Genomic DNA, 16,744 nt, shown 5'->3' with positions numbered 1-16,744 from the left:
TCCAACCTGTGCCCGAAGAATTTTTTTTTTTTACAAGAGTAATTGTATGAAAAAAAAAACTACATAAAAGTAGGGGTGACATATCTCAAGAAATATAAAGGCATGTTCTAAGGTGAAACTGACCAAAGATAACTAGAAAAACAAAAGTTAAAATAAAATAAAAAATAAAAATAACTCTAATGAATAACTGAATTATTCTTTTCCTACCAGATAAAATAAACTGTAGCTAAAAGGATTGATGGAACAAGTAGATGCAAAAATTTCAGGTGAGTGTATTCCCACAGTAACGAAGGTCATCATGTCATGGTAGATCAACCCATTTTGCTCGTGATGGCATTTCAAATTATAATAAAGTAAAAAAAAAAATTCATGTATCTCAACATGTAACCTACAAAAAAATATATACAGGAAATGATCTAGAAAGGATGTAGCATGTCCATGGTGTGAAGATGACTCGTACAAGCAAGCTAGAGAATAAATGAGTCTATGGATGAATTCTGAGAATCAAAGAAAATGGTGTATAGAATTTGCGGGCCTGAACTTTTTAAAAATCTTCCATGTTTAGTCAACAGAGAACCTCCCTGAAAATAACATTTCAAATCATAATAAACTGAAGCTATGGACTCCCCAATAGAAAAGCCGAAGTACCCTTCTCTAAAATGTCCAACACCTTGACATCCTAGAAGAGCCACGATAGCACCCAGGTTACAGAATTGTTGCCCATTTGGCAACCATGTGCCAGAAGATTTCTCAACGCAAGTTCCATTTTCTTTCTCACTTCCGTGGCAAGGGGCAACTCGCCAGCAGAAGCACATCCTTTCTTCTCACAGCCATAATGTGACGAGGAAGAATAGAACAGTAGATATAGATGTTAGAAAATAATTATGAACTTTGGAGGAAAAGGGCCGTGGAAAGCCAATTCAATACTTAATGGTTCTAATGGTTCTTAAGTTCTTATCTACGTCTATTTAACGGAGTTCTTAAATGCGGTAATGGGTTCAAGAAAGTAAATAAGCCAATGTCGACATATAGTACACACACTTACACGACAAGTCTTGTGGGTTGCAGATACTCTAATTTAAACATAAAAGGAATGATAGGCAAGCGAGGATATTATAAATTACATGCAAAAACAAAGGTTTTCCCTTATTCAAGCAAGCAATATCAAGTATCAAACTGAAGCTTCTCCTTCCAAACGTAACCTCTTGGGGCCTTTCTCCTCGCCCTGGCCGCTGCCGGTTCCGGTCCTGCTTTCTTTGGCCTCCAGTGAACACCTTTTGTAAGGTTTAAATCCGGTTCGACGAACCTTAAGCTTTCCATGTCCAAGCCCAATCGTCAGCAGCTCCTCCTCCCCATAGTTTTCACATCTAGACAAAGCATTTTTCTCCCCTTCTTGATGACCAGAGCAGCACTCCCACGTTTTACTGTTGAGATTTATCAGTGATGCATCTCCATCTTTCTCATCTGCATCTTTCTTTTCTCCAGCATCTTCATTCTGGTGCATCTTACTCTTCAGATCATGTGGAGGTGAGAAGCTCTGGGGCAATACCTCTCTAGCGAAGAGTGCTTGAAATGCCAGCCGCCCCTGATAGAAGTTGTAACATAAGAAGAGTGGAGATAGATGCAAAATAAAAAATACAATCATAAGCTACTCTTCTGGGTCACAGGAATGCCATTATATATTTTATCAACAGAGAAATATATCTATGTAGTCACCTCTTCGGAGACCTCTTTCCATGAATCATTCATGCTGCTACTGCTTCTGCTGTGGCGAGAGCTAGATTCGGAAGCTGGATGATTTGCATCATCTTCTTTTGGCTCTTCCGTGCCTTTCTCAGCCTTCTCTAATGCATCTGTCTCTATTTCACTGCTAGAAGGTGTGTTTGAACCACATGAAGAACGGTCAATCAGTTTTCTGCTCTTTGTTTTGCTTGAATCCTGGACCTCGTGAGGTTTTGTAGTCAACTCATGATCAATAACTTCTGGTCCAGTATTTAGCTTTGGGCCTCCGCTCTCTTCAGAGTCTGATGATGTTATCTTTGGTGATTTAGATGCTGAGTTTTGAGCTTGCAATGCTTCAGTGTGCTCTGGGCCCTGTATTTGTCCCTGCAAAGAAGGATTTTCAGCTGTTTCCTTCCTTTCTGTCTTGGTTGCAGAAACTTGACCAGTATCCACAGACTGAATTGCAGTTGCAGATGCAGGAGGGCAGGCAAACGAGGTATGAAGAGGGGCACACATGGGAAGTAGTCCATGCGCTGTCCACCATGCGGTTGCTGCTGCCACTGTAGCAGCAACAATAGCTGCCATACTAGGAGCAGAGTTCAATTGCCTGGATTGGAAACCTCCTTGGGCACATGCTGGAGAATCCGCAGAACTCTCCACATTTCCATAGGGCCAAAAGGTAGATGCAAAGCTTGCTGCAGCATGGGCTGCCGGGTTTTGTAGCAGAGAAGATACAACGAGGCTTGAAAATGTGGAGGATATGTGGAGGAAAGATCTGTAGTCATCTTGATTATGATGAGTTGGGGTAAAGGGAGGAGGAAAACTTGGAAATGATTGATGCATAGAGGATCTCGGTGAAATATTTGGATGATCAGTGGTTTTGGATGCAGCAGGATGTGAATATAAATTAGGACATGCTGGAATTTCTCCTATTGGATGAAACATGGATTCCTGAAACGAAAAATCTGAGGGAGGAGTTTGCATACATGTTCCCAGGCTCCCATCTAGAACATGCACAGGGACATGCCTTGGATAGTTCTGCATGGCTTGCATCCCATCTGTTCGCAATGCTCCAATAAAATCATCTGATTTCTTTTGCTGAAACAATTTCTCAGAAAAAGAGCAAAAGTTTTCTGATTTTGAAAACTCACTAGTGCTGTTATCCTGTTTGACATCAGAGTTGTCCAACTTTTGATTTGCTCCAAGCTCGACGGTGACAGAGGATTGATTACTTGCATCATGATTTCCCTCCTTCGGTGAAGATACGAACTCCCTGAAAGGGCTAGCCTTTTTGAGAATATCTAGTGTTGGTACAGAATTCTTGTTGATTGAAGGTACAGAAGAACAGTGAGGTTCTTGGAGAAGGGAAAATACTTCTGAGCAATTGTCATCCTGATTTTCCTTAGCATTGGTTGGCCTCTCATCTCCATTAAGTTTCTGAAGAATGTACAATATAAAGAAGATATTAGGGGAAGAAACAGCTAAATGAATGAAGAGGGACAAAAGAAAATGACAGTGACAGTTCACCTCAGGAAGTGGTTCTTTCTCCAAGCCTAAAACCTGCTTACAACACGGAAAAGAAGCTGAAGTTAAAAGCTTTCCATCCTTTGCTCCCACCTGTGATGCGGGAGGACCCACGCCTATCTTTCGAGGATAAGGATTGCTTGGTTTCCTTTTGGGACGTGGTGGTGGAATGTCAATGTCAAGTGCTTGTCCTATTGGAACACCTTTAACAACAGCCTCCTTCTCCAACTGCAAGGGAAATATTTGTTAGCATCCTCAACAAAGAAGAAAAATACAAGAAAAAGATCTGCTCCGCAATTTGGCAGTAGTCCACAATCATGGGTAACACCTCGGCGGGAAAATATTCTATTATGGGACAAATGTTTCTCTAAAACTTCTAATATATAGTGTGAAACTCTATTCTATGAACTCTGAGAAAGCATGTTATTTTGATTGAGAAGAATAGGCCATAAACCAAATATAGTAACATATCAAAAAACTTTCCAGTATCAAAACAGGAACACAAAAAGGAGAATAAATTTAGGTTGATAATATTGTCAGATCAGATGCATTAAGCCTGAGCAGAAATTTTTGCTACCTCAATAATCCAATCATGCCACTCTATCCCAGAACCCATCGCCTAAAATGTTGCTGGACAAGATGAGAATTTTATGAGATGACATTACCTCCATGCCCCTTTATACAGCATTCAGTGTTGTTCCTAGGTCCAAATCTTCATGCTAAACATCCAATGCCTGCTGTACTAATCGGCACGCGCACACACACAAAAAAGGAATAATCCGATGCATCAACCTCCTCAATATGAGAAATTAAAACACCCAACTTTCAAGAGTTTCCATAAGGTCCTCTAAAAAAAAATGCACTCATGCACCAAAGGAAAAGGAAATATGCTACTCAGATAGTATCCTCCTTCACTTGCTCATTTGGCACTCTCATGCAGATTCTCTGCAATGGCCTAGTGACCCCCCACCTCATCCTAAGTAGACATTTACTTGTAACATTTATGAAAAGTTTCGTTCAGAATAAGCATAGGAATATGGGGTTTCTTAGCGATACTCGTTCCTTTCATTTTCAAAAAATAAAGCCTTCCCACTTAACCCCTTGAACTCCGAAACTTGCAAGTCCTCACAAAAGTGTCCACCTTCAATCATGTGGCACTCTTTCAAATCAGAAGCTAAAGTAGTTTAGTTCCCTAGTCTCTCCTAATCAGTTGAATATGCTGTAAAGTTAGTTTGATTGAACATTTATAAAGAGTACATTTGTGCATACACTCACTACTGTTCATATTTTAAAAAAAAGGGGACTGGTTTGGCCAAGCAGTCACCTTGACTAATTGGCCAAATCATCCCCGCTTATTGTCAGGACAGAAAAATACACATGGTGATCAAGTTGGGACAGACAGAAACGGACCATGAGATTTTTCATAGGCACATTTTTGTGTAATTCTGACTGAACAAATTCAGAATCTTCACAGATTATGTAGGAAAATAAACGATAAGAGCATGTTTGTTCCAATTTCTGACTGAACAATAAGTAATATCAAGGAGACTGTATATCTTCACACATTACTAGCTTGGGATACCCATCTCTGTTCACATGGCGACTTCATTTGAAACTAATATATTGACTAAAATCTTGAAATTAGTTATTTTACTCTTTTTAGCAAAAATCAATGCTACCTTTAGTCTTTTAAAAGAAGGGAAATCTACCTGTGGAAAACAACCCAAGGTTGATAACAAAAAAATCCTGGACTTCATTCACACCATCATGGTACTCTGCTCTTCAAGGAAGAAGGGTGGATATGACAGTCAGAAAACGGGAAGAAGCAATTTTTTGAACAAAAATTGGGGTCACCCGTCCAAATAAGACCGGACAAGCCTGTTGATTACTAGAGCAAGCATGCCCCTCTCCCATTAACTTTCTCAAATATTCCTAGCCCAGGTTCTACTGCCATAATCCACAAAAGGGCTACAAAAAACAGCCAAGATCTACTGAAGTGGCTATTTGAACGAAGTCATATAACTTTATTTCATGAATGAATGTTAACATAATTGATTAGCAAGTTCACTGTTGTCACTAATCAAAGATCCAGATTTCCCAAGTGCCACTGCCAAAATGATCATCAATCTCCAATGTGTTGTTCATTATTCTACGGAACTGACTAAACACAGTGTAACCATATGAAAGTATGCTAGATCTTTCTGAACTCCAGTAGGACCCTTTCTTAGAAGTTAGTGCCTTTCGATGTAGTGTATGTCTATCAAACATTGGTGTTGACTGAAGTTTTAATGGCTTGGTATAGAACACCACATGGTTCAGATATAATCTTCATAACAGCACAAAGTACACAGATTCCTATTAAAAAGTGGTAAGAAAAGAAACTAAGTGGTCATCAGCACCACCATATGTCAGCACAAAAAAATTAACAGCATCGTGGATTACGATGAACTTCCACCTGATGATATAAGATCAAATCCAAGTAGCTACATTGACAAGCTAGTACAGTGATCTGGATGACATTCAAAAGTGGAAGGTGGTCATAATAGAAAGAAAGCATCAGGGAATTTCAGATACTCCAGTCCAGGTATACTAAACAGCCCAAAATGAAACTTCCAACCCTCATGTATTATTGGAAGCAGATTTTGTCAGCACAAAAATCTCCATGCCCATTTCAAACCTATAATGATCATGGGTTTGATTTTGGAATAGTACCGAATTTGTCCAAAGTAGAAAATGTTGGCTGACATGAGCCTATATTCTCCACAGCATATGTCAAATTAAGTTTCCCAAATCTCAGCTTACCTAAAAGGTCAATATGAAGTTTGCCTATTGTAACAGACAAAGGTACCGCCTACATGACTGCAGAGACAGTAAAAGGGAAAACAATATACAAAAAGCAAAATTTCCCCAGTAGTTATCTCACTAATAGATACTTAATCAAAGATATTGACTGGTGGTGTGTAAACTGCTTAAAAACCTTAAGTGGCAATTTTCCTTGGGCTTCTAAGCACATTGTGTAACTACTAGTTCTATTTCAGGAAAAAAAACTGTGTTTCAAACACCATATTCTTTTCTCTAACTTTCCCTGACTACTTAATGACCAAGCATCTATAGAGAGAAATATTTTATGGGAGGATGTTCTGAAAGATGAAGGATAAAAGGTGGGAGTAACAAACAAACCTCAATATCCATCTCTCCTCTTCCTCAAAAAAGGCAAGTTAAATATTATTAACTCTTATGCATGGATGTAGTCAATTATAAGTTCAAATAAGTCCCAAGCAAGTAGTCTCCTGCAGTCAATCTCACAAAAAAATCGATAAGCTGTGAGGGTGTTGTGCAATGAGCATGTCTGAGAGCAACATATACACTCTAATCACTCCCAAGCACAAGAAACAGTTTGCTTCTAGATAAATGACCAGAAATTCAAATTACATATATGATGACAAAATAACCTTGAGGCAAATGATATTAAAATAGAAAATATTCTACAATTAAAAAGGCATGCAACTGAAGGATCAACAATGATACACCAAATCAAAAAATATAGAAGCAGAAAAATATACAATTGATATAAAGGCAGATGGATACTGACCTTTGAAAAGAACTTCTGTGCATGACTTCTGATCTGAACGACAGTCTTTGTACCAATATGTTCTGCACACCACCACGATGAAAACACAGAGATAAGAGACCGATCTCCAATTAAGAGTAAAATACACAAGAACAGTATTTCATGCATTCCTATAAGGAATATCCATATCATTCCCCTAGTTTAATTTTAAAAACACTCCATAAATTACAATAAATCAGCCCACTTCAATAAAAATTAAAAAAAAATTAAAAGATATATGAAAATTAGACCTTCAATTCGCTGCCAAGCTCGTCCATAGAGCTTCAAGGCCTCTAGGAACCTGCTATGCTCCTCCTCTGTCCATCTTTCTCGTTGCTTGGTAATTGTATATGGTTTCCTTGTCTATCATTAACACAACTTAATAATTCAGATAAAATTAAATTAGCACTTAAAACTAATACTATTTCAACTTGAAAGAAATATGTAAGATTAATAATAATCTATAGATTTTTTTTTTTTTTACCTTAATAACCAAGTCTTCCCCAGAAGAGAATATTTCCATTAGTGGACCTTAGGCAGCCAACGCTGCTTCAAATCCTCTCTAACGAGCAAGGGATAAAAAAGAAATCTCCCTTCATTTCTTGCAACACTCAATACTACAAATAAAGCCGTCGTTTTATTTCAACTTCACAAAATCAGATTATTCAATACTACTGCAAACACACAGACACAAAAAACAACAATCGATAGAGATCCGTCTCTCTGTTTAATCCGTATGTATGTAGTTATACTTCTACGTATATGCATAAATATACTTCTAATATTACTAATAGTATAAACGTAGAATGCATGTATGATAAATCATTCAAGAACATAAAAGAATCCACCAGAACAGATAGAGAGAGACACGCTTCTCCGCTACAACTTAAAAGAAAATTCCTTTATTCAGAATCCTCACCAAAACGAACGCATGGACTCCAATTCCTTCCCAAGAGAAAAAAAAACAGTGAAATCCAAATCAGTAACTAAAAACAGCTTCCGATAAATTCAACAGTACATTACAATTGATTCCGAGGAAAATTTAAGTAAGATATCGAAAATTTACACTGATTTAACAATCTGGGTGAATTTTGAGGGAAAAAATCTGGTTGAATTTTCTCGGCAACCAAACGGAAAGTGAAAAGAAATAATACCTAGATATGAGAGAAGGTACCTTGAGAGAAAGCCATGGTGAAGTAAAGCTGTAGAAGTACTGATAGAGTTCGTGATCATGCACGCACTGAGCTCAATGGAGAACTCGCTGTTTCAGGCAATGGTGGATCGGAAATTAGGGGGGAAAGGAAACGGCAAACTCTGTGTCGAGAGAGAACTGAAGAGAAGAAGAAGAAGAAGAAGAAGAAGAAGCAGAAGTAAAAGCAGAGAGAAGCGCGAACTCCAAGTTTCGGTGAGACCTTTAACACCAGAAGAAACTACACCAAGGAACAATCTCAGCCACTATAATTTTTTGTGGGTTTATTTTTGTTTTTATTAATTTTTATTATTTGAGGCTGCTATTGAAGTTGAAGGCTGAACTATGAGGGAGAAATGGGAGAGATAATGCCATGTGGCAATTATTTAGTGGCGGATTAGTCTAAAGCACACCCCTGCACTTTTTCCCCATTTTGGCTCTCCTCACTCCATCTTCAAATCTCCACCACAAACTCCTAGCTCTCAAGGTTAAGTCCGTAAAAGCCAATATTGATTGTGGGGTCCTTTGGTGACGTGGCTCTTTGCGAAGGATCGGTTCTATACGGTAGCGTTTATGTACGTAAGGGTAAACTGGAAATAGTGGACAGTTTTATGCCAGCGTGGAGAATAATACCGCTACGTGGCGGTTTATGAAGAAAAAGCGGAGAAGGGCACATGTTTTCTACTCCAGTGAATGCTCGTGAGGTTCGTCCAGTGCCGTTATCTTTGACTATGGGGTAGTTTGGTAATGGACGGTGTGATCAAGGGGATGGAAGTTCGTGACCATCTTGCCCGTTAAACGTTTCTTATTTCTTGGTGAATCTGGAAGTAGCGTGTTTGGTAAAAAATCTAGAAGGTGGAGGCAATAGGGCAGCCCTGCTTTTGTGAGCTGGGCCAATAACTGGGCCGATGGTGTAACTAGACAGATGAATTCGGGTTTCTTTTTTCGAAAACAATTGGGAGATAGTTGCTTTTCTGTGCACAAGATCAAGTCTGCAAAGTTTAAAATATGAACCACTTGAATTTTCTTTGTTCTTGATTTTATTTTTGGATTGAAAGGATGGCTTAAAGCCTAAAATAAAAGAATTACAAAGAACATAATTTTAAGAAACACAGTCCCATACATGTGTTTCAGAAGAGCAATAAAACACCTAGAAAAGCAAGAAGCAAAAGAGTGAATACCTAACTCAAGAGAGAAAGCATGATTTTCCATCCAATTCGTACAGAGACTAGCCTCCCTATAAACATAATGAATTTAAACCTGTCATGGTAGCGTAAGGAGTTCTTGGATAGAGTTGATGATTTGGATATTAGAATTATTACTGGTTTGAGTACCTTGAATGAGATTTAGTACTGCACTGCAGAATCTGAATCCACCATAACAGTCCTGAAGTCTTTCTCCCATGTGAGGTGTGAACCAATAAGTATGCCTCATAATTCAGCTCTAGGAATTGAACAAATACCAATATTGTAAGAGAAATATCTTGTGCAGTCCCTGAGAAGCCCACCTGTAGTTGCTCTTTCTATGGAAAATCTCATCGCACCATTTGTATTAAGTTTGACAGAACCACTATATATTAGGCATCTTCCAACCAGTTAGACACACTCCATCTTTGGATTAGTAGCTCTGTCCAACTTCTGCAGATCCAACCAAAATATAGATGTAGATAGTCGAGGATGTGAAGATGAATGAATAAGAAAATATCAATTTGGCATACATGAAAGCTAAAACCCAACACTAATTGATAAATTAATTAATCAAACCATGCTCGCGGTGTCTTTTTAAGTCCATAAAAATACATGCATCGATGACAGATCTCGAGATTTGTTGTATAACGTATTTGCGCAATTCAAGAGGAAGAAAGAAAAAGGAGTTCCTAGCTACATGCAACTTCTGACGGGAACAATTAAAACCCAAACTCGCAACTGAGCTCAGTGGACCAACTTTCCTGCCTGTATGTTGTGTTGCCGACAACTGAAGTAGACTCTTTTTTTGTTAGAAAGGTGAAGTCCAAAGCCAATAGCCTAACAATTTTACTGCCTCCTCTGAAAGATGGCTAGCGTCCAAAGACGGCTAAATCTTTTAATTTATTTTGCCAAAACATTCAACGATGAGTAATGATAGATTGTGATATGTTATTCTTACACACAGAAAATATTATAATAGTTTGAATATAAGGAAATAAAAATAATTCTATCCCGTATTGAAAATAAAAAAAATGTTTTTATTGTACTCTATAAAGTAAAAGATATCAAATCAATAGATTTTGATATTGAATAAAAAGATTTGGAGGGAAATTATTTTTCATAATGAATATGCACTTGTCATTATAAAAAATAAATATTTTTTACTTTTGAATTTAATTTAATTTAATTAATTAATTAATTTTCAAAATTAATTAATTAATTATGCTTGATAACTATTGTCAAGTTATTTTTTTAATTTGACAGAAAAGTTGTATTTTGAATTCTATAGATATATTGGTCTATTTGGATGGGAGATATGGTGGTTTTTTTTTAATTAAAAGCATGTTTTTTATAACTTTTAAAAGGTGTGATTTATGCTTTAAAAAGATTATTTAAAAAAAAAACCAATGAACTGTACGTTACACTGAAGTTTACAGTCCTGTTAAAAGAAAAACAAAAAAAAAAAAAGCCCCAGCCTATATATATATATATATATATATGACCTAGCTCACCACCTCACGTACCAGCACACAGCCTGAAAATCTTCAGAAGGCAGGATCAATTAGGTGACTGCAATGGCTACTGGAAAGCCAGTACTCTTATCTGATCTTGTGTCTATTGCAAGCTATGTTCCCTCAAATTACATCAGACCTGTATCTGCCCGACCAAAATTTAGTGAAGTTCTATCCTCGGATGGTTCTATTCCTCTAATTGATCTCCAAGGCCTTGAAGGTCCTAACCGCTCTAGCATTGTCGGAGAGATAGGCCAAGCTTGCCAAACCCATGGTTTCTTTCAGGCACATATATTTGCCTTTTTGCTTCATTCGAAAATTTAGTTTAGATTTGATGAGACATTGTAAATTATATTATGGTGATCATTTCGTTTAAATTTTTTATTTTCTGAAGGTTAAAAACCATGGAATTCCGAACAAGGTGATTGATGGCACGCTACGCGTTTCCAAGGAATTTTTCCATCTAACTGAGAGAGAGAGGCTGAAGAATTACTCTGATGATCCAACGAAGACAACAAGGCTCTCCACTAGCTTCAATGTGAAAACTGAAACTGTATCCAGCTGGAGGGATTTCCTAAGACTTCACTGCTACCCACTGGAAGACTACATTCATGAATGGCCGAGCAACCCTCCATCTTTCAGGCACGTACCCCATACCTATATGGAGAACAAAATTCTCTCTAATTGATTGCATTTTTGTATGTATTTTGAGATTTTCCTGTCTTTGCTTTCATGGTTAACAGAACTTCGTGGTGTGCAGAGAAGATGTTGCCGAGTATTGCAGGAATGCTAGAGAATTATCACTCAGACTGCTTGAAGCAATATCAGAGAGCTTATGTCTTGAAACAGATTACATCAGTAAGGCATTGAGCAATCATGGGCAACATATGGCTGTTAATTACTATCCTCCCTGTCCACAACCAGAGCTCACGTATGGATTGCCTGCCCATGCTGATCCTAATGCCATCACCATACTTCTGCAGGATGATGTGCCGGGCTTGCAGGTGCTCCAAAATGACAAATGGGTTGCTATAAACCCGATTCCATATACGTTTATTGTCAACATTGGGGATCAGATACAGGTAAGGAAAGGATTAGGAGTGCCTGATTTGCCTTTCTCCCACAAAAAGGATTTTTTCTTTTCCTTGTTCCACACACAACTCTAGATGATCAGTCCATGATCCATACCTGCAGTACTGCAGTAGGAATGGTTCAATTACCTTTTGGTCCTATGAACTCTTTTTTCTCTCGGTTCGGGCGACCCCACGAGCCATTTCCCAAATCCCCATCCATCTCTCCGATTGTTTGAACACGACACTTCGGCCTTATTTATTTTTGCGTTTCAAAAATGTTTTTGAAAAAATTTAAATTTTTGTTTTTCTTTACTTCAAATTAATATGTTTTTGATATTTTTATATCATTTTGATGCGCTGATATTAAAAATGATTTTTAAAAAATAAAAAAATATTATTTTGATATATTTCTGAGTGAAAATTAAACACTTTAAAAAACAATTACAACTACACTCCCAAACAAGATGAGACTCGGGATCTAATTAATATAAAAGGTGTGTGTCTCGTACACATACCCACGTCCAACTCAACTTGAAAAAAATGGTACAATATTTTACATAAATATGAAAAAAAAATGGTTGTTGGATATTATAGTCGGTTGATTTGTAATATATATATATATATATATATATATATATATATATTACGGTATATGTTTGCTAAATTTTTCAAGAAATTGTGCGTGTGTTTGATTAATTCATAAATGGAAAACATATTAAATTATTTATGAAAATTATTTTTCTAATTAAGTGCATTCTTAAAAAATATAAAAAATAAAATATAGAAAAGGCAAGTAAGGGAAGAGGTATTTTCAAATAAAAAACAATATACTCGCTAACTATTTTGACATTGCTGTCTTTAAGAAATGCAAGAGGGAAGGGAAAGATTTAAAGCGCTTGGAAAAAGAAAGAGAAACATATATATATAATTTTAACAAATTCTTAGAAAATAAAATGAAGAAAAATATATAAATTGAATCAGATGGAAAAAATAAAATAGAGAAAAGTATTGGAGAAAAAAATGAAACAAAGGCAAACCTCACACGGGTCCCTAGAGGTCAGAGGATGCGTTTTGACCCAAAGAGGATGATAAAGTAGAAGAAATCGGTGGAGGACACAACATCCAAAAATGAAAACAACTCCATGGTTTCAAGGGACGACGAACTAGGTAATGGCATCTTTGTACTGTAAAACAACGAAGACAACACCATCATGTCGATGTGCGTAGAATGTGTATTAATTTGGATGATCCAAAAAAGAAATTTACTTTGTAAATTGATATAAAAATATCTGTGTTTGTAAAGGACACAAACAAAAAAAAGTTAGACTGCCATTGATTCAAACCCAGTCAACTGTTAAGGTAAACCATTTGCGGGCGAGTTAGGCTGCCATTTCAGAATCAAATCATAGATTATTTGTTAATCTAGAAACTTGGAAAATATTTGTTAGATAGTTATCTTGTTTTGCCTTGCTAACCAGTAAACTGTTGCTTATGATCCATCTAAGTTTCTGTCTTTGTAGGTCATTAGCAATGATCGTTACAGGAGTGTGCTCCATCGGGCCGTGGTGGACCGCGACAAGGAGAGGATCTCTATCCCTACATTCTACTGCCCATCACATGATGCAGTTATTGGACCAGCCCCATCGCTAATTGATGATGATCACCCTGCTCTGTATAGGAACTTTGCTTACAGTGAGTACTACCAGAAGTTCTGGAACCATGGGCTTGCAACTGAGACCTGTCTGGGCATGTTTAAGAACTGAATTTTCCTTTCCAATGTAACTTCATCCATGCTTATGTATGTTTATCATCTACCTTGGAGTTTGGATTGGTAATGCGGAGCAAATTAAATGCATTTACCATAGCTGTTAAGTATGAGACTGTAATAAAGCTTTCCATTTGTATGTGAAGACAAATAAGTGATTTTGTATGTTTAAATGTCTGTCTTGATCTGTAATAACATAGGAGACACTAGCCTTCTGTATCAGCTTCATCCATGCTAAATCCCCTGTATGACATCCGTCATTTCAGCCTGGTTTAGAGATATTAGTGAGTTTCTAGCTAGAAAGAGATTGGTAGGGTACTGAAGCCGTTCTTATATCCTACAAGAGGCAAAACCTTCTACATATGCTACGGATGGGAACTCCACTCGGCGCAAGGCAAGAATAAATAAGCTTGTGCAATATATATAATCTGTAAGAATCCTTTTGCTGGTCTCCTCTTCTTCTGGACAGAGCTGTCGCTTGTATTAGACTTTTCTGTCAGTCTGCTCCTTATCCTACAACCTGCGAATAGTTTCTGAACGTAACTTGAATTCGTTCGACAATCAACATGGTGAGTGACAAACAATGAGGTGATGCACCACCACAGGAAACAGATTATTGTGGTTAGCACAGCTTGTATTTTCCGTCGATTGAATTGTTTCATGCCATTTGAAGCAAGAACAGTCATTTTCGTGATCAATAACTCATCCCAAAAATTTTATACTTCATCGCAATCCAAAGTAATCATACTTATTTTCTTTGCCTTCAACTCTGGTAATGGACAAGCATACATAAAATACAGAAACAATAAGACATATATATATGGCTTCAAAAAAATCACACAAGAAGTTCACTGTACAGGATACAAGTGAAGAGGACTGCTTTTATGCCATGATACTGTCAGGTAGTTTGGTCTTCCCTTAGGTGAGCTATTAGAGAGATTATCAAAAGCAGGGCCATTATGTGTCTTCTTAATTTATAACCCCAGCGAGCACCTAAGATTGTGGACCGGATACTGTGTCTTCTAGCTAGCCATTATGTTGCGTGTGAAAAACGTAATGATCCTATAACTATGGAGTTCTGCAGCTGGGATGTAGGAGTGCAGTGATGAGTTGAGAGATGGCCGGAGTCAGTTTTACCACTTAGCCATTGTTGTGGGGAATGATAAGGAACAGGAGAAGGTGCAATAGGGGTGTTCCGTAATTCCAGGAAGTCATTCATTTCTCATTATATATCTCTGTCTTTTCATGCACAGATGCACGTTATATACTTCTTCTTACAACAGAATTGTAACAGAATAAAAAGCCTTACTGAAACGGTGAGTATTGACTCATCCAAACGATGAGTTTTAATAACAACAAAACGGTGCGTTTAAAGGTAATTAAAACGGTGCAGTTTATAATAAAGTGACCAGTAACTTCCTTTTGAATTAAAGCCCGCCATTGACTTATGCTCTTTCTTCCGCTTGTAACAATTGCTCCCCCATGAAACCAACCTTGTCCTCAAGGTTGAATGTTGGAAATCGGAGCTTCAATTCAGTGGTGAACTCCCAAGTAGCATCTGCAGGTGGCAGACCTGCCCAATGAATAAGAACTTGTGTCGCTGCCTGATTGTTTTGCCTAGTCATTCGTCTGTCCAAAATCGCACGAGGCTGCAAGGTGGGACCTGGAGATGTAATCGGAAGTGATTGTTGCACCACCTGATTACCCACATGCTTCTTGAGTTGAGAGACGTGGAACACAGGATGAATCGTGGAGGAGGATGGAAGCTCAAGCTTATACGCCACTGTGCCCATTTTCGCAATCACCTGGTATGGCCCATAGTATTTAGCTGCTAGTTTCTGAGATGATCTGTATGTTGTGGATTGTTGCCTGTATGGTTGTAGTTTGAGGTATACATAATCATGAATTTCAAAACTGCGATCACTTCTTTTCCTGTTTGCGATCGTAATCATTCTGTTCTGTGCAAGTTGTAGATGTGCCTTGACTCTTTTAATTACCTCCTCTTTAGTGTTTAAATACTCGTCCACCGAAGCCACTGCTGAGTCCCTGGGAAAATAGGGAATATGAATGGGAGGAGGAAAACCATATAGCACTTCGTAGGGAGTCATCTTGGTGGCTGAATGGTAGTTGGTGTTATACCACCATTCGGCTAAAGGCAACCATTTTGCCCACTGATGTGGACAATCCCCAGTCATGCACCTTAGGTAATGTTCAATGCACTTGTTCACCACTTCGGTCTGGCCATCTGTTTGTGGATGGTACGCGGTGGAATGATTTAAGTTGACTCCTTGATTGTTGAATAGTTCTTTCCAGAACCGGCTAAGAAATACTGGGTCTCTGTCACTGGTAATTGAAGCTGGTGTGCCATGAAGTTTGTAGACGTTGTCCATAAATGCTCTTGCAATGGTAGGAGCTGCATAGGGATGACTGATGGCCACACAGTGAGCATATTTACTGAAACGATCCACTATGACCATTATGACATCCTTTCCCTCTGATTTAGGTAAGCCTTCCACAAAGTCCATGCTAATATCAATAAATGGGGCACTAGGGATTGGCAGGGGTTGTAGGAGGCCAGGACTTGCCACATTCTCATGCTTGTTCCTCTGGCAAATGGTACACTCACGCACATGCTCCCTGATGTGTTTCTGTTGCCCCTTCCAATAGAATAAGCTGCTCACGGTCTTAGATGTCACCGTCATGCCCGAATGGCCACCCACAGCTGAGTTGTGAAATAAGGCAATGATCTGACTACGCACTGCCCTATTATTACCCACCACCACCTTGCCTTTCCTGTTCAAATGGTCATGCACCCAAGTATAGTGAGGGTGGGAGTCTGCAGAGCTTAGTAAGTCCTTGATAATAGTCTGAATCATGGGATCATTTTGATAAGAACTTTTAATATCCTCCATCAAGCTGGTAGATATTGTGGAAGTAGTCAAAGCATAGATTTCCTGGCTGGGAATTCTGGACAATGCATCAGCCGGCACATTTTCCCTTCCTTGTTTGTATTCAATATCATAGTCATAACCCAGGAGCTTAACCACCCATAGATGCTGAGCTGGTGTAGTCAGTTTTTGATGTAACAAATACTTAAGGCTGATGTGGTCAGTACGGATATGAAAGTGCCTTCCCCACAAATAATGCTTCCATTTGGTAACGG

The 16,744-nt window shown here is 38.2% G+C and overlaps 2 protein-coding genes across 11 annotated transcripts; one reads left to right on the top strand and one right to left on the bottom strand.

The window, feature by feature from the left end:
- Positions 1-985: 985 nt before the first annotated feature.
- Positions 986-8,325, bottom strand: LOC7486811 (protein LATE ELONGATED HYPOCOTYL). 10 transcript variants are annotated; one of them, XM_052446918.1, is made up of 8 exons: positions 8,031-8,322; positions 7,341-7,801; positions 7,108-7,219; positions 6,839-6,900; positions 3,250-3,474; positions 2,874-3,159; positions 1,717-2,780; positions 986-1,585 (listed from the first exon to the last, which is right to left on the bottom strand). In XM_052446918.1, the coding sequence occupies exons 2-8, from the start codon at positions 7,377-7,379 to the stop codon at positions 1,172-1,174; spliced, it is 2,202 nt and encodes a 733-aa protein (XP_052302878.1). In that variant the 5' UTR covers positions 7,380-7,801; positions 8,031-8,322; the 3' UTR covers positions 986-1,171. The 10 variants fall into 10 exon arrangements, with proteins under 10 accessions (XP_052302878.1, XP_024441065.1, XP_052302877.1 ...); XM_024585297.2 differs by having other exon boundaries at positions 1,717-3,159; positions 7,341-7,530; positions 7,705-7,801; XM_052446917.1 differs by having other exon boundaries at positions 1,717-3,159; positions 7,341-7,473; positions 7,705-7,801.
- A 2,481-nt stretch (positions 8,326-10,806) lies between these two features.
- On the top strand, positions 10,807-13,579 carry LOC7455370 (protein DMR6-LIKE OXYGENASE 2). Its single transcript, XM_024585218.1, has 4 exons — positions 10,807-11,028; positions 11,138-11,389; positions 11,487-11,825; positions 13,337-13,579. Exons 1-4 carry the CDS (start codon positions 10,807-10,809, stop codon positions 13,577-13,579), a joined length of 1,056 nt encoding a protein of 351 aa, XP_024440986.1.
- The last annotated feature ends 3,165 nt before the right edge of the window (positions 13,580-16,744 follow it).

This window comes from Populus trichocarpa, chromosome 14 (assembly GCF_000002775.5).
Source record: "Populus trichocarpa isolate Nisqually-1 chromosome 14, P.trichocarpa_v4.1, whole genome shotgun sequence".
NCBI lineage: Eukaryota > Viridiplantae > Streptophyta > Magnoliopsida > Malpighiales > Salicaceae > Populus > Populus trichocarpa.
The sequence above is the reverse complement of the archived record's forward strand: the minus strand, read 5'-3'. Positions and strand labels throughout refer to the sequence as shown.

Excerpts from the sequence above, each read along its gene's own strand:
- LOC7486811 (XM_024585297.2), bottom strand. The coding sequence starts at position 7,379 with ATGGAAATATTCTCTTCTGGGGAAGACTTGGTTATTAAG. Across the intron at positions 3,475-6,838 it reads CACAGAAGTTCTTTTCAAAG|TTGGAGAAGGAGGCTGTTGT; the intron begins GTCAGTATCCAT and ends TTTCCCTTGCAG. Across the intron at positions 1,586-1,716 it reads GGAAAGAGGTCTCCGAAGAG|GGGCGGCTGGCATTTCAAGC; the intron begins GTGACTACATAG and ends AACTTCTATCAG.
- LOC7455370 (XM_024585218.1), top strand. The coding sequence starts at position 10,807 with ATGGCTACTGGAAAGCCAGTACTCTTATCTGATCTTGTGTCTATTGCA. Across the intron at positions 11,029-11,137 it reads AAACCCATGGTTTCTTTCAG|GTTAAAAACCATGGAATTCC; the intron begins GCACATATATTT and ends TATTTTCTGAAG. Across the intron at positions 11,390-11,486 it reads ACCCTCCATCTTTCAGGCAC|AACTTCGTGGTGTGCAGAGA; the intron begins GTACCCCATACC and ends CATGGTTAACAG.